Source organism: Malaclemys terrapin, chromosome 3 (genome assembly GCF_027887155.1).
Source record: "Malaclemys terrapin pileata isolate rMalTer1 chromosome 3, rMalTer1.hap1, whole genome shotgun sequence".
Classification (NCBI taxonomy): Eukaryota; Metazoa; Chordata; order Testudines; family Emydidae; genus Malaclemys; species Malaclemys terrapin.
In genome coordinates, this window is record NC_071507.1 from 126092690 (window position 1) to 126117860 (window position 25171).

The 25171-nt window shown below is 41.1% G+C and overlaps 1 protein-coding gene across 2 annotated transcripts in view; it reads right to left on the reverse strand.

Annotated features, from left to right (window-relative positions):
- Positions 1 to 25171, reverse strand: part of CEP57L1 (centrosomal protein 57 like 1) — a 37783-nt gene that overhangs the window by 7025 nt on the left and 5587 nt on the right. For both annotated transcript variants that reach the window (XM_054023952.1, XM_054023953.1), the window contains exons 2-7: positions 19784 to 19928; positions 16971 to 17150; positions 13121 to 13242; positions 3388 to 3504; positions 3001 to 3078; positions 416 to 511 (exon numbers count right to left, since the gene is read on the reverse strand). In XM_054023952.1, coding sequence (XP_053879927.1) covers positions 416 to 511; positions 3001 to 3078; positions 3388 to 3504; positions 13121 to 13242; positions 16971 to 17150; positions 19784 to 19925 — 735 coding nt within the window. In that variant the 5' untranslated portion in view covers positions 19926 to 19928. The remainder of the gene's footprint in view (positions 1 to 415; positions 512 to 3000; positions 3079 to 3387; positions 3505 to 13120; positions 13243 to 16970; positions 17151 to 19783; positions 19929 to 25171) is intronic.

A 25171-nucleotide genomic window follows, 5' to 3' on the forward strand; every position in this document is an offset into this window, starting at 1 on the left:
CTGTGGATGAAAAGAATGCAGTGGGTGAAGTTCATCTTGACTTCAGTATGACACTTGCTACAGCATCTCAAAAAAATCCTAGTTCAAGTGGTCTTGAAAGTAAATTCAAAAATCGACAAAGGGACCATAAACACAGGCCAGTGAAATGGCCATGCATAGTTGCTGCTGGAGTGGACAAGTTTTCTATTTAAAAACTAGGCATTACTACACTAAACATATTTTAGTTATCTAAAGAGAGGGAAAAACAGCATGTTATATTTCCAGAGTAAATGACAGAGTACAGAGAGCCAACAGAACCCCACCCACCACCACTTTTCAAGTAGCATCCCTATCACTCCATGAATGAGATGCTACAAAAATAAGAGAGGCATGTTAGAGACATTATCACTCTGCAAATGACAAACTTGCATGTTACTTTTGCAGTTTTCTTTTTCCGGCTTTTCTTTTTTGGTTCATTTTGAGAGGACACTGAAGACGTTAAAATTCTATTGATCTCAAGTCCAGTTTGAAGCTATAGTAATGAGAAAAAAAGTATTTAATATCAAAAGTTTTTAAATAGCACAGATTAATCCTCTCTTTCATGTGTCGACGAAGATTCAATTAGATGCATTACTCACTGAAATCTCTGGGAGGCATAAGGATTATAAAAGGGGATATGGAGACGGAATATGATACAGGATGTCATGGTATCAAATATACCTAGCAATCTCCAAGGCAGCATTGCAATTTCCAAACCCAAGTACAGCAATGGTATCTCTTGGACTACCACAGTTAATGCTGCAGTGAGCTGGGGATATGGCCATTTAAAGCAGGAAGAGGTTTGGACAACATAGGAACAGACATATTGCGTCACCAATGGTCCATCTAGACCAGTGTCCTGTCTTCCAACAGTGGTTGGAGCCAGACGCTTCAGAGCAAACAGAATAGGGCAACTGAGTGATCCATCACCTGTCATGCAATATTTAGCATCAGTCCCATTGTCCAAGCCAGGGTTTTTTCTAGGCATTACTTTACAATTACTGTTGTCTATACAAGATTAGTGTAATAAGGCAGTTAACATTCATCCTTTTAAGGGATGAGGACTCCGTCTTTGCATATATAAACAGACCTGGCTAAAAGATGTGGTAGAACTATCATCAGCTCAAACTACCCCAGCCAGATACTTCACTGAGCATGAATCAAGAGAAGATTGAAGGGAAGTCATGGCACCTGACCTGTAACAAAGAAGGTTTCCCCACCCCAAAACCAACTCTGATAGATCCTGGATTATGGTAAAAATCTGACTAGTAGTCAGCATACTGATCACATTACTGCACCAGAGTCCTTTCTTGCACTGATGGAGTCTCTCTGCAGTGGCACTGAAGACAAATTAATTGCTCTCAGCAAGCTCTGTATTATGTATTTTTTGATAAGGTCAGACATGCACAGCAGGCTTTCTGCTTATGTGGTGGTAAAACCAGTTAAGGGAGAGACCCAGAGGATTGTGTTTTGGGCGTGGCATTCAGCTAAATTCTGGAAGTGTTGGGGTAATTCTACAGTTCCTGACTGATGGAAGCCAGTGAGGTTGTGTTGGAACTGCTGCAGGAGGCGACTGCAATGGTGAAAATGGGTAAGGAACTAGCTTCTGTTATTGTAAAACACTGTCATATATAAAACATGGGAGGTAATTGTCCTGCTCTGTTTACCACTGGTGAGGCCTCAACTGGAGTACGGTCTCTAATTCTGAGTACCACACTTTAGGGAAGATGTAGATTAAACTGGAGAGTGTGTCTAGAGGAGAGCAACAAAAAGGTTAGAAAACCTGACTTATGTGGAGAAGTTAAAAAAAGTGAACATGTTTAATCTTGAGATAAGATGACTGAGATGGGACCTGATAACAGACTTCAAATCTGTTAAGGGGTGTTATAAAGAGGACAGTGATCATTTGTTATGTGTTGTCCGCTGAAAGTAGGATAAAATGTAATGGGCGTAATCCGGAGCAAGGGAGATATAGGTTAGAGATTAGGAAACACCTTTATAACTATAGGGGTAGTTAAGTTCCAGAATAGGCTTTCAAGGGAAGTTGGACAAACACCTGACAGGGATGGTTTAGGTGTACTTGGTCCTATTTCAGCACAGGGGGCTGGACTAGATGACCTCTTGAGGTCTCTTCCAGATCTGCATTTCTGTAATTGTTAGGTCCTTGCAACACAAGAGCTGAAGAGTAAGTATTCTTCTACAGTAAATTCCCAAAAGAATTGCCCTCTTTCAAAACGGCTGCTACCTAGTATAGTTCTCAATGAGAGTGAGGCTATGACTGCCCATAGCTAACATGCCCTCTTTTAAAATGGCTACTGTCTCTCAGTGTGAGTAAAATCAAGCTGCACTCTGGGAAGATGATGGCCCTGGCAGCAAAAGCAGTTCTTCACAGAATTCTCTATAGAAGATCATTTATTTTTCAAACTCTGATGAAGAATTTTTTTATTTAATAGTGAAAAAAATGAATCTTACAAAGAAAAAGGTCTTTAAGTGTAGTCAAATGTATAGGATTTCAGTGAGTTTTAACCTTATGGAAAGTTGAAAGTCTCTGTGTTATTCCATTAAGATAGTTCAGGACAAAAAGTTTAACCTAGGGTGCTAAGTTGCTTAATTAATTATAAAATGGGTCAATTAACAAACTAACTTCTTATAAATTCTCAGAAAATTCATTGTTTATTCAATGAGAATGTACTCTAATTTTAAGGAGAATGTGCTGTACTCTTTGTGCATTTAAAAAAAAAAAAAAAAGGTTGAATCCCTGCTTTAAGTGCAAAACACAACTCAAGTCTTACCTATAGAGCTGATGTTATAGAAGAAGCCAAATATACATAAAAATGTAAACCTCACTAAGCAAAGCTTATCATTTTGAGTTGTCAATTTGGCGTTACAGAACTTTTCCCAGCTAATAAACAGGTTATAAAAAGTGTCTTGAATAGCAACAGTATTTCCTCAGCAATAAATCAAGTAATTTGGTTATCCTACCTGAGCAGCTTTGTCTTGTATTAACTTACGCTGATGCTCTTCTTCACGAAGCTTTTCCTCCAATATTTTGATCTTGTCCTGAAACAGAACATAAGTATGGTTAGTTACATTAAGGCTGGCCCAGTGAATCAGAATTGGCAAGTACCTTGCAATTTAGTAATTTTGACTATAACAAGATTGAAGGAATCTTGAAAAGCAGGCTTAAATTCCTCAGATTTATAGGAAATGAAGCCTGAGGTAGAAGGCAAAGTGAATGTGGAGATCTTCTACTCCTCTGCTGAGCTACAATTGATAAATGGTCTGTGTATTTTATAACAATTGGCAACCGTGGCACAAAGAAATTTGAAATGAACTGTAACCACACATGGTCATGTTAGGCTTGCTTACTTCTGCAGTTCTCTGTGTAGTGAGAAGTCTGAAGCACTCTTTTTCTAGGACTTCAAGCTTTTCAAGTTTTGCATGGAGCTCCATATGTTTCTGATCTTTTTCCTTTTGAAGCTGAGTCTGGAAAGAATAAGCAAAAGTGGAGTTTGACAGCTGATAAAATAGTTTGACACACCAAGAAATCTCTCACCACAGTGAACTTCGTTTAAATAGTTTACAATTTTAAGTATTAAGTTCAGTGCTATGAAAAATGCCAGACAGACAAAGCAGTGTTGTTTCCACCTCTGTCAGAAGTTGATAAAGTACATGTAGGAACTGAAGAGAAATAGTCAGATGAAAAAGAGTCCCAATTCAATTACATCACATAATTGCAAACAACAACTAAAAATTGACAAATTTTTTAAGTGCTTGTATACAAATGCTAGAGGTCTCAATACTAAGATGGGTGAACTTGAGTGCCTGGTAATAAATGAGGATATTGATATAATAGGCATCAGAGAAGATTGGTGGAACAATGATAATCAATGGAACACTAAAATACCAGGGTATATACTTTGTAGGTATATACAGAGTAGGTCATGCTGGTGGGGGGAGTGGCACTGTATGTGAAAGAAAGCATAGAGTCAAATATAGTAAAAATCTTAAATGAATCAAACTGTACCATAGAATCTCTATGGAGAGAAACTCCATGCTTGAATATATTACTGACCATCTGACTAGGATGGTGATTGTGAAATGCTCAGGGAGATTAGGAGAGGCTATAAGAATAGAACACTCAATAATAATGGGAGATTTCAACTATCCCCCTATTGACTGGGTACCTTTCACCTCAGGATAGGATGCAGAGATAAAATTTCTAGACACCATTAATGACTGTTTCTGGTAGCAGCTAGCCCAGGAACCCACCGAGGGGAGAGGAAATTCTTGATTTAGTCTTAAGTGGCGTACAGGATCTTTTCCAAGAGGTGAATATAGTTGAACTGCTCGGTAATAGTGATCATAATATAATTAAATTTAACATCTTTGTGGAAGGGAAAATACCAAAGAAACCCAACATGGTAGCATTTCATAAAGGGGAACTACACAAAAATGAAGAAGCTAGTTAAACAGAAATTAAAAAGATACAGTCACAAGAGTGAAATGCCTGTAAGCTGCATGGAAACTCGTTAAAAACACCATAATAAAAGTTCAAATTAAATGTATATCCCAAATTAAAGAACATAGTAAGAGGACCAAAAAATGCTACTGTGGCTAAACAGAGTAAAAGCAGCAGTTAGAGGCAAAAAGGCATCCTTTAAAATTTGGAAGTCAGATCCTACTGAGGAAAATAGAAAGGAGCATAAACTCTGGCAAGGCAAATGTACAAGTATAATTAGGCAGGCCAAAAAAGAATTTGAAGAGCAACTAGCAAGAGACTCAAAAACTAAACAGCAAAATTTTTTAAAGTACATCAGAAGCCTGCCAAACAATCAACCAGTGGGGCCACTGAACGATCGAGGTGCTAAAGGAGCACTCAGGGAAGACAAGACCATTGAGGAGAAGCTAAATTAATTCTTTGCATCAGTCTTCACTGCCGAGGATGTGAGATTTTTCTCACTCCTCAGACATTCTTTTTAGGTGACAAATCTGAGGAACTGACCCAGACTGAGGTGTTGGTAGAGGAGGTTTTGGAATAGATTGCTTAAACAAACAGTAATAAATACCTAGAACCAGATGGTAATCACTCAAAAGTTCTGAATGAACTCAAATATGCTATGTAACCTCTCTTAAATCAGCTGCTGTAACAGATGGCTAGAGGATAGTTAATGTCATGCCAATTTTTAAAAAAGGTTCCAAAGGTGATCCTGGCAATTACAAGCTGGTAAGCCTAACTTCAGGACGAGGCAAGTTGATTGAAACTGTAGTTAAGATAGTCAAGATAGTTAAGACCAAAGCAGACTGTGAAGAACTTCAAAAAGATCTCACAAAACTAAGTGATTGGGCAACAAAATGCAAAAGAAATTTAATGTGGATAAATGTAAAGTAATGCACATTGGAAAAAATAACCCCAACTATACATACAATATGATGGGGGCTAATTTAGCTACAACTAATCAGGAAAGAGATCTTGGAATCATCGTGGATAGTTCTCTGAAGATGTCCACGCAGTGTGCAGCAGCAGTCAAAAAAGCAAACAGGATGTTAGGAATCATTCAAAAAGGGATAAAGAATAAGATGGAGAATATCTCCTTGCCCTTATATAAATCCATGGTACGCCCACATCTTGAATACTGCGTACAGATGTGGTCTCATCTCAAAAAAGATATACTGGCATTAGAAAAGGTACAGAGAAGGGCAACTAAAATGATTAGGGGTTTGGAACAGGTCCCATCTGAGGAGAGTTTAAAGAGGGTAGGACTTTTCAGCTTGGAAAAGTGGAGACTAAGGGGGGATATGATAGAAGTATATAAAATCATGAGTGGTGAGGAGAAAGTGAATAAGGAAAAGTTATTTACTTGTTCCCATAATATAAGAACTAGGAGCCACCAAATGAAATTCATGGGCAGCAGGTTTAAAACAAATAAAAGGAAGTTCTTCTTCACACAGCACACAGTCAACCTGTGGAACTCCTTGCCTGAGAAGGTTGTGAAGGCTAGGACTATAACAGGGTTTAAAAGAGAACTAGATAAATTCATGGAGGTTAAGTCCATTAATGGCTATTAGCCAGGATGGGTAAGGAATGGTGTCCCTAGCCTCTGTTTGTCAGAGGGTGGAGATGGATGGCAGGAGAGAGATCACTTGATCATTACCTGTTAGGTTCACTCCCTCTGGGGCACCTGGCATTGGCCACTGTCGGCAGACAGGATACTGGGCTAGATGGACCTTTGGTCTGACCCAGCATGGCCATTCTTATGTTAGTATAGAACAGAATTATCAGACACATAGATGAACACGATTTGTTGGGGAAAGAGTCAACACGGCTTGTGTAAAAGGAAATCATGCCTCATCAATTTATTAGAATTCTTTGAGGGGGTCAACAAACATGTGAGCAAAGGTGATCCAGAGCCTATAGTATACATGGACTTTCAGAAAGCCATTGATAAGGTCCCTCACCTAAGGCTCTTAAGCAAAATAAGCAGTCATGGGATAAGAGGAAAGTCCTCTCATGGACCAGCAACTAGTTAAAAGATAGGAAACAAAGGGTAGGAATAAATGGCCAGTTTTCAGAATGGAGAGAGGTAAAGAGAGGTGTCACCCAAGGATCTGTACTGGGACCAGTATTATTCAACATATTCATAAGTGATCTGGAAAAGGGGGTAAACAAACAGTGAGGTAGCAAAATTCGCAAATGATACGAAACTACTCCAGATAGTTAAATCCAAAGCAGACTGCGAAGAGTTACAAAGGGATCTTACTAAACCGGGTGACTGAGCAACAAAATGGCAGATGAAATTCAATGTTGATAAATGCAAAGTAATGCACATTGAAAAACATAATCCCAACCATACATACAAAATGATGGGATCTAAATTAGCTGTTACCATTCATGAAAGATCTTGGAGTCAGTGTGGATAGTTCTCTGAAAACATCCGCACAGTATACAGAACCACCACCAACTAAACCATGCAGTTGGAAGAGGCAATTGTCTAGGGCACTGGAATATTAGAGGCAGCAAGTACTCAATATCTGTGTGTGCGCATAAAATACGAATTACCTAGGTAAGAACTACTAGAGTCAGCCTGGACCTAGAGGAATAGGGAAATAGTGGTCACATTGTAAAGCAGCCAGAGAATGCGTGAGTGAAGTGCTTGTCAACAAAGGTCTCAATTGGAATGTTCCCTTCTGCCTCCCACCTCCTAAATGTCAAACTTGTGTAAAGGAATGCTAAACTCTATTACACAGCTCAGCCACTACGTGGCACTATGTGTAAGATACCTTATTTACACTAGCCTCAGCCATACCTGGCAGAGCATTAATGGATCTTACAACGAACACAACTGCTGTGTATCTTGCGCAGATGCAAGCTCTGTAGCCAGTCCATATCTGATATAGCATGGGTAGGTAACCCATGGCACGCGGGCCAAAGGCGGCACACGAGCTGATTTTCAGTGGCACTCACACTGCCCGGGTCCTGACCACCTGTCCGGAGGGCTCTGCATTTTAATTTAATTTTAAATGAAGCTTCTTAAACATTTTAAAAGCCTTATTTACTTTACATACAACAATAGTTTAGTTATATATTATAGACTTATAGAAAGAGACTTTCTAAAAACGTTAAAATGCATTACTGGCACACAAAACCTTAAATTAGAGTGAATAAACGAAGACTCGGCACACCACTTCTGAAAGGTTGACGACCACTGTGATATAGGAACATGCCATGGTGTCAAAAGTAAACTAGGCCAGAAGAGAACAGAAGGAACAAAACAACAAAAGGTTGCAGGATCTCATCGACATACCACTCTTCAGTGCCCCAGAGAACTTCAGCTTTGACAAACCTCCACAATGGACAGACAGGAAGAATTCTGAATTGCAAAAAAGCTCCACTGGGAAACGGGACATATACAGTATCTCTTAATTTAGGCTATGGAGAACCAGTTCGAGCATCTCTTTATATCCCTTGACTTTACAGAAGACAGTCACAAAGATGTCTATGAAAGGGTTCTGGCTATGTTTGATGCACCATTTATACCCTTGAGAAATGTGCTTTTTTTCAAACCAGCAAATTCAAGAACCAGGGGAAAACGTTGAATGTTTTATAAGAGCTCTGCATACATTGGCTGAAAACTGATTTTGGGAATACAAAAAACATAAAAATATTAGAGACAGGTTATTCGGTTAAGAGATACAAATTTTTCACAGCAGCTACACAGAAGACAGACTTAATCCTAGCCATAGCTATACAGAGAGCAAAGCAGTCTGAACTAGTCAAACAGAACACCAGGTAGGAGCAACTTGACATCCCTGAAACTAGCTTAGAAACAATAAGACAGACACTTGAATGTTCAAAGTATTACCATAAAGCCCCCAACGCAAGGAGAGAGAACGCCCCCAGACTAAAAGGGACAAATTCCAACCTATATCCACAAGGTGTGGAAAAAGTCATATCCCAAGAGATGATGCATGTCCAGCCAGAGGCACATGGTGTGCTAAATGCATGAAATATGAACATTTTGCAGCTGTTTGTCGCACCAAAGGAGTCAGGAAGTTGACTGATATGACAGACAATCAAGAGATTGTTTCTGGGATCTAGAACTTGTGGCGACAGAGAACCTGCCTGGAGAGTGAAAGTGAATACTCATGGCAAAACTATTGACTTGAAAACTGACGCAGGAACAAAGGTCACAATACTTCAGAAGGCACTTACAATCACCTTCAACCTCTCACACAGCTGAAGTGACCTGACACCACTCTGAATAGCCCTAGAGGTATTCTGAACTGCATGGGCCAGTTCACCAGAGAGGCAACTTTCAGAGACAAAGGCTTTGCATTCAGACTGTATGTGATCAAAGAATCACAGACCAACAACCTTCTCAGCTGCAGTGCGGCAGCCATGATGGGACTAGTGAGTAAGGTGGAAGAACTTGGTGGAATATTTGGTAATATTAGACTTTTGCAAGGAGATCCGGTACAAATAACCTTAAGAGACAATGCTGAACCATATAGCGTACATGAACCTCACAGGATTCCTGTCCCATTACTTCATAAACTGGAAACTGAGTTAAAGAGAATGTAAGGGATTGGCACGTTGAGAAAATCTCTGATCCAACAGCATGGTATGCCCTAATGATAGCAGTAATAAAGAAAAATGGAAAAATAGGGGTCTGCGTGGATCTTAAAAGACTTAATGAAGCAGTTGTGGGAGAAAAATATATCCTCCCCAAAGTGAAAGGAGCTACAGTAACCTCCAAGCTGGATGCCTCGAGCAGATACTGGAAAATTCCTTTAGTCCAAGAAAGTGCACAACTGACTACATTTATCATACCCTTTGGGAGCTTTTGCTTGTGAAGATTATGTTTTGATATTACCAGTACACTTAACAGTTCTTCCTTTTCCTTTGGAAAATTTCAACTACAATTCCATATATGGATCTTCAATGGAAGAATACAACAAAACCCTCAAAGTCCTAGGCCTAGTCAGTGAGTCTGGACTGAAGCTAAACAAGAGGAAAATGTGGTTTGAGCATTGGCCTGCTAAACCCAGGGTTATGAGTTCAATTTTCAAGGGGGCCACTTAGGGATCTAGAGCGAAATCAGTACTTGGTCCTGCTGGTGAAGGCAGGGGGCTGGACTTGATGACCTTGCAAGGTCCCTTCCAGTTCTAGGAGATAAGATTTCTCCTCTTGGAGATCACCCATGAAGGACATTAGGCTAAGTTTAACGATTAATTAAATGCCATGAATGTACCAACCAGTCAGCTTGGTGGCCAGGCATCAGCAAGGATGTGAAAAATAGTTATTTTATGTGAACATTGCGGATCTAAAAGACCAACACAATACAAAGAACCTTTAGTAACATCACCCCTATCAGAGAGGCCTTGGAAGAGACAAGCAGCAGATTTATGCAAATTCAGAGGACAACTGGTCACTATGGTCTATCGTGATGCTATAGGATTAAAATAGGACTATGTAGATCATTGTTGCTACCACTGTTATATAAATGCAACAAATCTTGTGCAGAGTATGACATGTAAGGTGTCAATGGAAAAGTTATGGTTTGCTGAATATGATTATCCTATTTGTATGCATGTATCATTTTCATATTTGAAGTTATGAAAATTGACTGTATATCAGTATTTCAAATGAATTTGCTCCTGTTAACACCCACAAAGTAGTTTACATCCAGTCTAGCCAGCACATTGTGAATGGACTATTCAAGTTGATGACCCATTAACAAACACAATGGGCCATGGAAGAAGTTTATCCCCACCTGATGGACTTTCCTGTGGACATTTCAGCCAGAAGATGGGTAATGGCCCCTTCTATGACTCACTGAAGCATGCAAGGGCATGTAACCAGCTCATGTGACACTGGACTCCATCTTGTGCCTGTACTTTTCCACTGGCTGTACTGAAAGCAGACCCTCCACATGGGAGAAACTGCAAAATGCCCTGGAAATCTCTCCATTTTGCCTCTTTCCTGCTCTGATCTCTGGAATATGGACTTCTTCCAATGGGAGAAATCTAATCAAGGGACTGAGGACCTTCCAATCTTTTGGAAGCAACCAGAGACTTGACTTAAGTCAGCAGTTTATGCCATCACTGCTTCCAACCTGATCCAAGAACTTTGTAATTATTGCATGCATTTGATTCCTTTAACCCAGTGGTTCCAAAACTTGTTCCGCTGCTTGTGCGGGGAAAGCCCGGAGCAGTGAATCGCGGCCACTGGGAGCCGCGATTGGCCGAACCTGCAGACGCGGCAGATACACAAACCGGCCCAGCCCGCCAGGGGCTTTCCCTGCACAAGTGGCGGAACAAGTTTGGGAACCAGTGCTTTAACCAATTTTAACTCTCACCTTTCTTTTTTCTTATAAGCCAATCTTTAAATATTAGATACTAAAGGATTGGCAACAGTGTGATTATTGGGTAAGATCTAAGTTATATATTGATCTGGGTATGTAGCAGTTTGGGATCAGAACCACCGTTTGGTTGATGAAACTGGTTTTAAATAACCACTCATCATTAAGTCTAGTGTCTGGGAATTGAAACAGAGACTGGAATACCGAAGGAGGCTGCAGTTCTGATTTCTTGTTAGCCAGTGTGGTGAGACAGAAGTTTACTTTTGTTGCTGGTTTGGTATAACTTATGGAAGAATAACCACCAGTTCTGGGGTATTTCTGCCCTATTTCTCAGCAGTTTGTCCTGAATTTGGTATCTCAGTTGTGACCCACTGAAGCACAGGTATATTCCCAGGTATATAGAAATAACGTACTTGAAAGATAGAACATGTTGCAGTATTATCACTTTTGCTCACATTAGTATTCCAGAACAACTTGTGATGGACAATGGACCACAATTCCCTGCAACAGAATTTAAGTCATTCTGAACGAAATATGATTTTGAGCATATTACTAGCAGCCCACATTACTCGTAAATGAATGGAGAAGCTGAGAGAGGTATACAGACAGCCAAGAAATTCTTGCTCTTTGAGTTACAGATCAACACCAATAGCAGCTACTGGATACAGTCCAGCACAACTGCTGATGGAAAAACAACTCAGAACTACTGTTCCAAGTTTGGGAAAGAATCTATCTCCGAAGTGGCTAGTTATGAAAAGAACAGTCCAACTGGATACAAATGCAATAAGAGCCTAGGAACACTTTTACAACAGACATAATTCAGTTAGAGAGCTGCCAGCTCTAGCCTCTACATAAATCCATGGTACGCCCACATCTTGAATACTACGTGCAGATGTGGTCGCCCCATCTCAAAAAAGATGTATTGGAATTGGAAAAGATTCAGAAAAGGGCACCAAAAATGATTAGGGGTATGGAATGGCTTCCATATGAAGAGAGACTAATAAGACAGGGACGTTTCAGCTTGGAAAAGAGACTACTAAGGGGGAATATGACAGAGGTCTATAAAATCATGGCTGGTGTGGAGAAAGTAAATAAGGAAGTGTTATTTACTCCTTCTCATAAACACATGAACTAGGGGTCACCAAATGAAATTAATAGGCAGCAGGTTTAAAACAAACAAAAAAGGAAGTATTTTTTCACACTACGCAGTCAACCTGTGGAACTCCTCGACAGAGGATGTTGTGAAGGCCAAGACTATAACAGGGTTCAAAAAGAACTAGATAAGTTCATGGAGGATAGGTCCATCAATGGCTATTAGCCAGGATGGGCAGGGATGGTGTCCCTAGCCTCTGTTTGCCAGAAGCTGGAAAATAGGTGACAGGGGATGGATCACTTGACGATTACCCGTTCTGTTTATTCCCTCTGGGGCACCTGGAATTGGCTAATGTCTGAAGACAGGATACTGGGCTAGATGGACCATTGGTCTGACCCAGTATGGCTGTTCTTATGTTCTTATAGAGAAAAAGGATGGACAACTCCAGCTGTCAAAGAAAAAGGATTGAGCACCCAGATCATATGTGAGCAAGACTGCCAGCAGAGAGTTCAACAAAAACCATTGACATCTACAGTTTGCTCCTCAGAAGGAACAGATAGCAGGTGCAGAACAAGATGACAACGACAAGGATTCTAGACCAACCAAAACCAGTCGTTGCAACTAATGGACTGCCAGACGACCAAGTTGTTACAAGTTTGGGTTGTGTAATTAGAAAACCAGAATGATTCAGAGACACTTAACAGACCAATATATACTGAAATTCAAAGACAGTGTGATAGTGTAAATATAAAAAACTTACAGGGGGAGATATAATGGAACACTAAACTGTATTATACAGTTCAGCCAATAGGTAGCACTGTGTATAAAATACCTTATTTTAACAAACTTCAGCCATACCTGCCAGAGCATACCTGTTCTTATAATGAACACATCTGGTGTTTATCTTGGCTACAGAGCTTTCTCTGGGCAAGCCACACCTGACACACGAACATGACAGCTTATTAGGAACTCCACCAACACCAGCAACCATTTTGTGTAATTATCTTTTAACAGCTATTCAGAGAATCACTTTTGGTCATTACCAATCTGAGCAGAACTGGGGAGATGTGATAGGTAGAAAGTACAATCTTACCATTTCTACAATTTCATGCTCTTATTGTTTCTTTTATGATACTAAATACTTCACCTGTTGCTCTAGAACCATATTCTTTTCTAGCTCTGCATTGAAAACCATTTTCCTCATGTAATCCAGCTGTTTCTCCAGTAGGGAGCACTGGGACTGTGCTGCACTTAACTGCACACTAACATCTGTGGAGAGAGACAAACACAGTGTAGAACAGTAGTTTTGAGTAACATTTAGCCTGTCCCTCACCCTATGGTCTTGGAGATTAAGAAGTTTTTGGGTTGGTATTTAAAAAAAAACAAAACAAAAAACACAGTATTTGGGCTGGGCTGGATTAACAGGGAGTATTTTAACATGTGCAAGACTTGGGATGTGTTTCCAGGCCCAGATGCTGATCTGTGTTACTATTGATTTCACAGGAATTACTCACCATTTACACCAGTATAAACCTAATCAAATCTGGCTCCCTCCTGCCTCCTCCATACCTTTCGTCAGATTTGGAGTGCCATATAGATAGCACCGAGTTCTGGCCTGTAGTGATGTCCTGGTTCTTTTAGGAGTGCCACCAATGGACATCTCATTCAGCCAACCTCAGCAAGCAAAGACCGATTGAGGGCCTGCTCCCTATCTTGAGGGCCTGAAGCCCTCCTGGACTCTCGTGAAATAGCTATACTTCTCACAGAAAGAGCTACTTGATAGGTTTTATTACATACACTACCTAAAGCCAGTTTATTTAGCATCAAGCTGAAAAGTCACTCAATTGACCAGACCAGGAGGATAAGGTAGACAAGGCTTTCTTTGGACAACTAACAGAAGTTTCCAGATCACAGGCTCTGGTTCTCATGCGGGACTTCAATCACCCTGACATCTGCTGGGAGAGCAATACAGCAGCGCATAGACAATTCAGGAAGTTTTTAAGAGAGTGTTGGAGACAACTTCCTGATGCAAGTGCTGGAGGAACTAACTTAGAGGGCATACTCCTCTTGACCTGCTGCTCACAAACAGGGAAGAATTGGTAGGGGAAGTAGAAGTGAGTGGCAACCTGGGCAGCAATGACCAGGAGATGGTCGAGTTCAGGATCCTGACAAAAGGAAGAAAGGAGAGCTGCAGAATACAGATCCTGGACTTCAGAAAAGCAGACTAACTCCCTTGGGGAAGTGATGGGCAGGATCCCCTGGGAGGCTAATATGAGGGGGAAAGGAGTACAGGAGAGCTGGCTGTATTTTAAAGAAGCCTTATTGATGTGCAGAAAGAATAGAAAATAGGGCAGGCGACCAGCTTGGCTTCACAGAGAAATCTTTGGTGAGCTTAAACATAAAAAGGAAACTTATAAGAAGTGGAAACTTGGACGGATGATTAGGGAGGAGTATACAAATATTGCTCGAGCATGCAGGGGTGTAATCAGGAAGGCCAAAGCACAATTGGAATTGCAGCTAGCAAGGGATGTGAAGGGTAACACGAAGGGTTTCTACTGGCATGTTAGCAACAAGAAGGTGGTCAGGGAAAGTGTGGGACCCTTACTGAATGGGGGAGGCAATCTAGTGACAGATGATGTGGAAAAAGCTGAAGTACTCAATGCTTTTTTTGCCTCAGTCTTCACAGACAAGGTCAGCTCCCAGACTGCTGCACTGGGCAGCCCAGTATGGGGAGGAGATGAGCAGCCCTCAGTGATGAAAGAACAGGTTAAGGACTATTTAGAAAAGCTGGACATGCACGAGTCCATAGGGCCAGATGCAATGCATCTGAGGGTGCTGAGGGAGTTGGCTGATGTGATTGCAGAGCCATTGGCCATTATCTTTGGAAACTCGTGGATATCGGGGGTGGTCCTGGACAATTGGAAAAAGGCAAATACAGTGCCCATCTTTAAAAAAAGGGAAGAAGGAGAATCCAGGAAACTACAGACTGGTCAGTCTCACCTCAGTCCCCGGAAAAATCATGGAACAGGTCCTCAAGGAACCCATTTTGAAGCCCTTGGAGGAGAGGAAGGTGATCAGGAACAGTCTATATGGATTCACCAAGGGCAAGTCATGCCTGACTAACCTAATTGCCTTCTGTGAGGAGATAACTGGGTCTGTGGATGAGGGGAAAGCAGTGGACGTGTTATTCCTTGACTTTAAACAAAGGTTTTGATACTGTCTCCCACAGTATTCTTGCCGGCAAGTTAAAGAAGTATGGGCTGGATGAATGGACTATAAGGTGGATAGAAAGCTGGCTAGATCGTTGGGCTCAACGGGTAGTGATCAGTGGCTTGATGTCTATCTAGCAGCCAGTATCAAGTGAAGTGCTACAGGGGTCAGTGCTGGGGCCAGATTTGTTCAACATCTTCATTAATGATCTGGATGATGGGATGGATTGCACCCTCAGCAAGTTCGCAGATGACACTAAACTGGGGGGAGAGGTAGATATGCTGGAGGGTAGGGATAGGATCCAGAGAGACCTAGACAAATTGGAGGATTGGGCCAAAAGAAATCTGATGAGGTTCAACAAGGACAAGTGCAGAATCCTGCACTTAGGACAGAAGAATCCCATGCACTGCTACAGGCTGGAGACCGACTGGCTAAGCAGCTGTTCTGCAGAAAAGGACCTGGGGATTACAGTGGATGAGAAGCTAGATATGACTCAACAGTGTGTCCTTGTTGCCAAGAAGGCTAACAGCACATTGGGCTGCATTAGTAGGAGCATTGCCAGCAGATCAAGGGAAGTGATTATTCCCCTCTATTTGGCACTGGTGAGACCACTGTGTCCAGTTTTGGTCCCCCCACTATAGAAAGGATGTGGACACATTGGAGAGAGTCCAGCGGAGGGCAACGAAAATGATTAGGGGGCTGGGGCACATGACTTATGAGGAGAGGCTGAAAGAACTGGGGTTATTTAGTCTAAAGAGAAGAGAAGAGTGAGAGGGGATTTGATAGCAGCCTTCAACTACCTGAAGGGGGTTCCAAAGAGAATGGAGCTCGGCTGTTCTCAGTGGTGGCAGATGACAGAACAAGAAGCAATGGTCTCAAGTTGCACTGGGGGGAGGTCTATGTTGGATATTAGGAAACACTATTTCACTTGGAGGGTGGTGAAACACTGGAATGGGTTATCTAAGGAGGTGGTGGAATCTCCATCCTTAGAGGTTTTTAAGGCCTGTCTTGATAAAGCCCTTGCTGGGATTATTTAGTTGGGGTTGGTCTTGCTTTGAGCAGGGGTTGGACTAGATGACCGCCTGAGGTCTCTTCCAACCCTAATCTTCTATAATTAGTAAGGCAATATTTGGTTAATTTTTTTTATAGAAAATTAACAAATTATGATGATTGGATAGGACTGTATTCAATAGCAGCTCACCAAAACAAACATGAGTACTCCTTCAGTTGAGAGAACCAACAGCTGTATTAACTATTTCTATTATTAATACAGTGACAGGTTCGTCACAGAGGTAAAGATGTCATGAATACCATGACTTTTCTTTGTGTCCAGTTTCACAGACTGTGGAGCTGCGGGGGCAAGGGCACTTGGGTCATGGCCAGACCACTTATGCTTCTACAGCCCAATTTGGGACAGCAATCCAGCCGTGCCAGGGCCAGGAAGGGTCATCACAGGGGGTGGCCCCTGCCTGCAGTCTGTAGCAGGGAGCTGGGCTAGCCCTGTGGGAGAGGAGCCATTGCTGTGAGGTGAGTGCAGGGTGGATTCACTCTGCAACACTCCCACCCCCAAGGCCTCTTTCCCCTCAGGGTCAGGACCCAACTGCCCCTCCCCCCACACACACGTAAATCCCTCCCCTACATTTTAAATGACACACCTATAACATTATACACCACTTCCTCCTAAAGCCATGACTTTTACTAAATTTATTGCGACTGCTCCAAGATTTTTGATTAAAAAAAAAAAAAAGTGACATGTCTGCAACTAATTATCACCATTGGAGAGAGACCTTTTTTCTGTTGTATCAATTCCTCATGTGCTAGATCTTTCGCATTTGTTTCATGCTGCAAGGTCTTTTTATACTGGGCAGCCTCAATGGAAAGGCAACTCAGGTTATCTTCAGCCTGCGACCTCTCCAATTCCAGACGACGGATCTTTTCTTGAAGAGTTTTGAGGGCTGACATCAGAGCTGGTAAACAATTACAAGTTAAGTCTTTATAGTGGATTTTAAAAAAATGTTTTACTGCATTGCAATATAGTGTTAGCCATTAAAAAATTGTATTGATTCCCAAAAAACAAACAGAATTTAAAAAAAAAAACAATAAGGGTTATGAAATGACAGTGTATTTTTTACATAACAACCTTCACTGATATTTGAAACAATTGTTTTGCTTCCCCAAGTGGTGTATGTGTTTTTTAAAGCCATATACTCCATTTTCCTTTTTAAAGGGAGTAGAAAAGACCATTTCTTAAAAAAAGAAAAGAAAGAGTACCTGGGATAAATAACTCACCAAATTATTAGAAGAGCCACAGCACCCACTGGAAAAGTTAACAGTGGGTCCTACAGAGACCCAGCACATTCAATGTACACCTGATAAAACAAACGCATTTTGCATGTAGCTAAGTGAGCGTGTGCTGTGTATACATGCATGGCCATCTTCACTCCAAATGCTAGTAAGGAGTGCCAGCAAGTTATAGCAAATTAAATATCAGACTAAAGACTAGAACCCAGGTCTCTAAGTTAAACAGCCAATGCCTAACTTGCAATGCCTCCTGGAGAAGAGTGAGTAATACTTTTTAATTTCTAGATTTCAGAGAACTTTGCAGAAAGGGGTAAGCATTGTTTGCCCAGTTTTACAACTAGCCTAAATACAGAGATTTGCATCAGAGGCAGAGTGATCTACTGGATACAACATAGATTTGCTATTGAGATTAGAAATTAAGTGTTGTTTCTGGCTCAGTAGTATTTTCTGTGTAACTTCTGCACTTTATTTATGCTCTGCTCTTCAGTTACCCCAATCTCAAAATCTGCACATTCCTTCTAGGTCGAAGGGGCATTTTCATAGGGATGGCAGGAAAGAGGAGGAGTACGTTTTAACAGATCCTAGATTTTTCTCTCACTTCTGAAAGTGAGTTTGAGTGCCAACAGAAATTCTCTATTGCCCTTTTTTCTCCCCAATATCTGCTTTATTGACAAAGAACTGCTTCTACTGTTAAACAATAGCTTAACATTCAAGAAATTGCCATTCTTGCCCTTGAAAAAAAGCTTCTTGGATGAGTCAACTTCAACATCTATTTAGGATTCACTTATTGTGGCATCATGTGATTGTTTTGGACAGATCGAAGGGAAAGTTAGACACTGGAAAAATGTCAAGGAATTTTTACATTTCAAAAAAGTATTTGTTCCCTAATGTAATGTGTGGTTAAAACTGTGCTTTCAAATGTTTATGATGAAGCATCACCACAGCTACAGCTTTTACTATGAAGATGCTATTGCCTCTCCATATAGTCACACACCTACAGTGAAAGGGCCCGATTCTGACACAAACTAAGCACTCTGTGACATTCCAATAGCACACACAAGCCTAAAGGTTTCCCAAACCCAGACAGAGGATTCTCTTGGTGAGGGGGAAATAATGTCCCCCTTCTCCCCGCCAGCCACCCCCATTTTCCTCAGAGCACAGTGGTTGGCTGGATCATGTTGCAGTGACCCCCAGCTGGCACAATGGCCCCTAATCAGAGCCGGCTCCAGGCACCAGCGAAGGAAGCAGGGTGCTTGGGGGGGGGGGAGCCAGTGGAGAGGGGCAGCACGCCTGGGTCTTCAGCGGCAATTCAGTGGCGGGTCCCTCAGTCCCTCTCTTCCTCTTTAAGCTGCTGCCAAAGAGGAAGAGAGGGAGTGAAGGAACCGCTGCTGAAGAATGAAGCGGCGTGATTGAGCTGCCGCCGAAGTGCCGCCGATCGGCTTTATTCCCCCCCCCCCCCTTTCGCTGCTTGGGGTGGCAAAAAAGCTAGAGCCGGCCCTGTCCCTAATGTACTGGGGCCTTAAACTTGGAGCAATACTGTCCCCAAGATCAGGGACTGGAAGGCAGAAATGTGGTAAAAAGTTACCTTAGATCTTCCCCTAGGTGTACCAGGCACTGTACCTGAAGCCTAAGCCCCGGAACCGTAGTCTCATGGTTTAAAAAAAAGGAACACCACACACTCACTCTCAAGTAGCAGAAGCTTGTGTAAGAACTCTATTAGGAGTCAACTACACAAGGAGCCTTAGGTTCTTCCTGTGATTAAGCCACACTAGAAACATGTTCACATACCTATATAGTACCCAACATTGCTCCCACCAAAATTACTAGCAAATAATTCACATTAACAGCAATGGGAACAAGACTGGGCTCAAAACTATCCATAACCAAAGTAGTTTATAACTTTGGTTCTTTACAATGCATTTTCTTCAAGTTTTCCAGGGGATCATCTTATACAGAAAGTTTAAAGCTAGCGGGAAGCAAACAAACAATGTAACCCAAAAAAATCAAAAGCTTCAAATCAAAGTAATGCTAAAAAAAAAAAAAGTGATGAACTTCAAACTCTACAGCAGCATTTTCCTTTGTCTTCAGAGGACATCTGTTTTGCTTGAAAATTGGAGATTTCACAGCCAAAGTGAAGAGGTGGCAACCAGCTTCTATGATACATCCCCAAGTCTGGATACTACTCACTTTCCACACAAGCCTCCAGTCCAACGATCTAAATGACTAACAGTCACAAGTAGAACAGACAAGGCAATTTATTTAACTCTGTTAAACGAACACTTATTTTTTGTGGCTTTACCTTGGTTGTTTGGGGCAGGAAGCATGTCACCAGTGGTAGCTGTTCCCTTCTTTGACTTGCTCTGACCAAAGGTAGGAACAAACATTCTATCTGGAGGCTGCAGAAAGCTTCCTATGAAACTTTGCTTTGATTCCGAACCCATGGTCTGTAGAAGGAAAGATGTACATAATGCCATTATTTCCTAAATGGACTATTATTATAGCACTGACAATTAGTTCAAGAAGGGCATTGGACAAAAGTTTGTATCAAATTAAATCAATTGGGTTGGAAAGAACACTGAGCAAGTCAGCTGGTCCTTCCCTCTACATTGCGTCAAGAATACTGTAGTTTAAATAGCTCCCAACAAATGCCTTAAAAAAAAAAAAAAAAAAAAAAACACCAATGAGAGAAATTCTACAGATTCCCTTGGCATCTTGTTTCATTACCAAAAACATTCTTAAATGTTTCCTTCTTGCTTTCTAAACATTTATTCTGTTTTTTAAACTTTTTGACGGGGGAATAATGGACCCCTTTCCTAACATCCTCATATATTTACAGGACAGTTGTGTCTTATTTTTAATGTAGAATGAGCATGCCCTTTTCCCCACACATACTTTACCCCACCCCCAACCTCTGAATGAACCAATGTAGGTGTTTTTTAAATAAACATGTGGTGTTCAAAATTTAATACAGCTGAAACCGAATAATGGCCAAGCAAAAAAGAACCTTCCTTTTCTTGATTTAAATATGCTATAATCCCATTAATACAACCTAGTAAAGAGTCCCCCCATCCACATTCCTCATTTTCTCAGAAGCAGATTTTCAAGGGCATGTTTACTCTGCCTAAAATAAGACAGTTTAACTGTATTTGAGATACAGACAATGAAGTTTGGACTAGGTCATTTAGTAAAGTTGACCCTCAAAGCTCAGCCAAAAATGTTTATTCCAGGATAAACAACTCAAGTTCCAGTCAGATATTTATATTAGAAATTAAATATTCAAGCATTGAATATTAGTTATGTATTCCACCCAAATGGAGGAAAAAATGTGACAATAAGAACATGAAAGAAATGCATTTCTTAAGTGTTTTTCAGATGTGTTGGATTATTGATCATGTATAAACAATATTTTGCTTACTGAATTAACTTACTTCTAATTTGACCTTAATGATGCTCAAGACAAATTAGAAACAAGTTTTAAGACTATATTTGTCAGTTGTTTCATGGTTTCTTAACCCGACCATTTCTTATGGTGCTTTATTTAAATATATCTGTTGGGTATAGATAGGCCTAACATCAAAACTCTCAGTCGGAACTTTGCAGCTCAAGTTCACCTCTATTCAGTCTTACTGCAATAGCGTTTTAATGATGAGTTCATAAAACTGCCCTGCTACTGTAACTATGGATTGTTTGGACAGTCTGTAAACAATCCTCGTAACGCAACAGTTACTACCATCCATTCTGGACTCCATGTTATCTTAAAGTCAGCCCAAATGCTTAAGCCCCATTTTTATTCACATTCCTTATTATTTTTCTTTACTATTATTCACAAATTAAGTTGTGAATTTCCAAGGCCTTATACAGAATTTCTTATTTCAAATTCAACCTCTTTGGTTTTAACTTGGGTCCCAGGAACTTGGTTCTGTGCTGTACTTCAAAAGTTATAACAGCCACAGAAGATGACAACTTTTATCACAACACATCAGACACATGCAAGATTCCTTTAACAAACCTAAATAATGAAACTCAAAAAGAGTGAATACAATACCAAATTAGGCAAATGTTAATTATACCATCACAGCTCAGTGAAAGACAACTCATTACAAAAAAGACACTTACTTGAAGGCCCAGTAATACAGTAAAACAGTGGTATCATACAGCAGATTAAAATACTGCAGAAGACTCACCTTTTCTTCCCAAAGTCGCAGAAAGAGGGTATTTGCTGTACCTCTTCCAGCATAAACTCCAATGTCTACTCAGCACAGCATCAATGTGGTTTCAGTTTAGACAAAATAATTTACACCACTCATTTGGTGAAGTCACAAAAGAAACCATCTAACAGGAAGAAGCAGCAACCCACAACAAGAACAAACTGCAGCATTTATCTAAATAAAGTTAGATCCCAGAAGAGAGTCAATTTGAAAAAATATTCAAAACAGAAAAGTTTTTCCAGAAAAAGCGGTCATAGTGTTGATGTTTCAGAGGGCATTTAAAACAGAAAAAGAGCCAACATCCCGGTATGCAGCATCTTCAAGCTACTCATGAAATTGGAGATGCTCGGTCGGATACCTTCCTCAAGTTCTAAATTGCTATTAAATAGATGCTATCAAGTTCAGAAATCTGCTGGGCAGTACATACCTGATTTCAAGACACTCTTACAGCTAACCCTTCAGATGAACTAGAGCTCATAGAGGTTTCCCTAAGACCTGGGACACAGCCAAACTGTCACAGTCCACTCTGACAACTTTTGTTAACTAGTTTTAACGAACAAATAATTTGTTCAAAATAGAGTACTTTCCTGGAGAGTACTTCAACCCATAACATTCCAATGCAGTTTTATTGCTACTGACAACCACTGTATTCTAGGCTGTCATACAGAACACTGCTACATCATATCTACTATAGATTACAAGCCACGTTATCCAAATTGAACCCTGCCACAGTAGCTCTTACTGATGAGAAAACCTTCTTCACCAGGACAGGAGACCATATGCAATCTTGATTACCACGCAGCAGAGGATAAAATACAGTAGATAAGTCTACTTGCATGGGGCAGGAAGTACAGGAACACAAAAACAAGCTTTCATTACATTATATCGTGATCCTTTCTTTCCAGTTTATAGGAGTTTAATACCCGATGGATATAATTCAGTAGTTGAACAATTTACCAGGGGCTTACATTCACATTCATCATCACAACACCTAACTTTCAGGCACCTAGAAAAAAGGTCACAGGAACAACAATGCAATCCACAAAGCCTGAGTTAGGCACCTAGGCTCTCTATACAACAAATGGAGAGAGACAGGCACATTAGAATATGATCCACGAAAGATAGCATGCGTAGAGAGCTGCCTAACTTAACCAATGGAAGATGCTGATGGCGGGGGGAGGGGGGTGTCTTAAGCCCCGCCCCTCTCTCAGACAAAAATGCCTAAGGGTATGTCTTCACTACCCGCCGTATCGGCAGGTAGCAATCGATTTATCCGGGATCGATATATCGCGTCTCGTTAAGACGCGATATATCGATCCCCGAACGCGCTCACCGTCGACTCCGGAACTCCACCAGAGCGAGTGGCGGTAGCGCAGTCGACGGGGGAGCCACGGCCAAAGATCCCGCGCTGTCTGGACCCCAGGTAATTCGATCCAAGATACTTCGACTTCAGCTACGCTATTCACATAGCTGAAGTTGCGTATCTTGGATCGATCCCCCCACCCCCTAGTGTAGACCAGCCCCAACTCCCCACTGCAGGGAGGTGCATATCTCTTCTTGTGATTCTCAGCTGTGAACCCTCTCCTGGAGTTAGGTACCTCAGGTGTTTCTTGCAGGAAGCTGGGATGAAGAGGAGGAGATGACCTCCCTCATGACTATTAGTCCAGTAGTAAAGGTACTCACCCAGAAAGTGGAAAACCTCTGGTTCAAGTCCCATCTCTGCCTGATGAGAAGGAATTTGAACAGGAATCTGCCACCTTTCAAGAGTGCCCAAACCACTGGGCTATGGGATAGTCTGATATGGGTCTCCCTCTATATCTCCTGTTGAAGCGATCTCACTATGGGTAAATAATTAGAGCAAGAGGAGTGGAACATGGGTCTTCCACTTCCCAGGGGAGTGCACTAAGGAGCAGGCTATTGAGTTTCTTACTTTCCTTTTGCCTCAATTAATATTCATTCATTTATCCAAAGTGGAACAGCTTCAAACAGGAGAGACTGAAAGTGTTTTGTAAACTGCAGTGGTGCCTAAAAACAGGACTTAGCACAAAGTACCTTTATGAGTGCATCCCCATATGCCTACTAGCCAGAACTAGATACAAAGAGAAGAATAAAGAGGTGTTCCCACCAGCAAGTCAAAGAGCAATACCCTATTAAGAAGCCAAGTTTCAGTCACCCCACCTGCCAAGAAGAGAGAGCATGCTAAAATTTCAGCAGAGTGCTCTTCCTGGACCCTGCCAGAGTGCCAGTCCAGTCCTCTCTGAGCCTCTGACTACCAGTATCCTGTCAACAAGAAGCTTGAACACATGGAAAGGATAGCAATTTTGTCTCTTCTCTTCCTCCCCACCCTACAAGCATCTCACTGTTTCAAGGGAAATGCAAAAAGGCCTGTTAGCCAACCCCTTCTTCCAGCCTCTTTTCTGGGGAGCCGGGGGGAGCTCTTACTCCTCAGGGAATAGTGGCTGCTGATGCTCAGTAAAGCATCTGCAGCAGCATGAAATTGGCAAGATTATTGATCAGTTTCACCAATGCCTCTGGAACAGTCATCTGAAAACATTAGGGTTATTTTTAGTGTCATTTCAACCATATGTCTTTAAGACTCAGAGGCTCTGTCATACTAGGTTTTTTGGTGCTAAGTCTTCCATCCAATTGCAGTTCCACCAGTGATAGTAAGATAGAAAACCTGAGTGTAAAAGAGGGCATCATTTTTATCTGTGTAATCTAACCCAGATAAAAGCAGAGAGTCGCAGGCTGCAGTTTGTAGACCACTGGTACTCTGCAGGAAGCTGGCTGCTCACATGGAGCTGGCTCACCTCCACATTTCCAGCTGCTAAAGATTTAATTTAATGTGCTTGTAGCCAATTTTTAATATTTTCATAGTATAACTCTTCCATGCAAGCAATTTCCACGGTTGCCAGGGGGCTATTTTATTATCATGATTAGGATGATCATTTTTTACACCAGTAGATTTTCTTCCCCCACTTCTTTTCCCAAAATTCTAGTTTAGACCAGACAAAATAGCATCAGTTTACATTCAGATCAGCTATTTAATGTTATCTTTTGCAACATAATGGCTATAAACTTTGTTTTTAAATGGTAGTTTAAGTTTTGAAAGGGATGTCTTATGTCCCCACAACACCCATCAGTGAATTCTCCCTATTGGGAGGCCTTTCTAAGACATGAATATTATTTTATACTAATATTTATATTTAGTTTGCTTAATAGTTGTAGGGTGATTAGTTTAAACACCCAAATTTCTTTCTTTTCAGGAATGTACCATAGCTTATAATGGACAATTAATCATTCTCTATATGTGTATCTAACTACTCAGCTACAGCACTGAGGTTCCCATGCAGACATCTGAATAAAGCCTGAACCATCAACAAATGACTCTCCAGGAAACCTGCTGTATTCAGCCCAATGTGACAAGAAATATTTATCAGGAAATAAGTAAGTAGCCAGTGTAAACTCAGGTATGATCC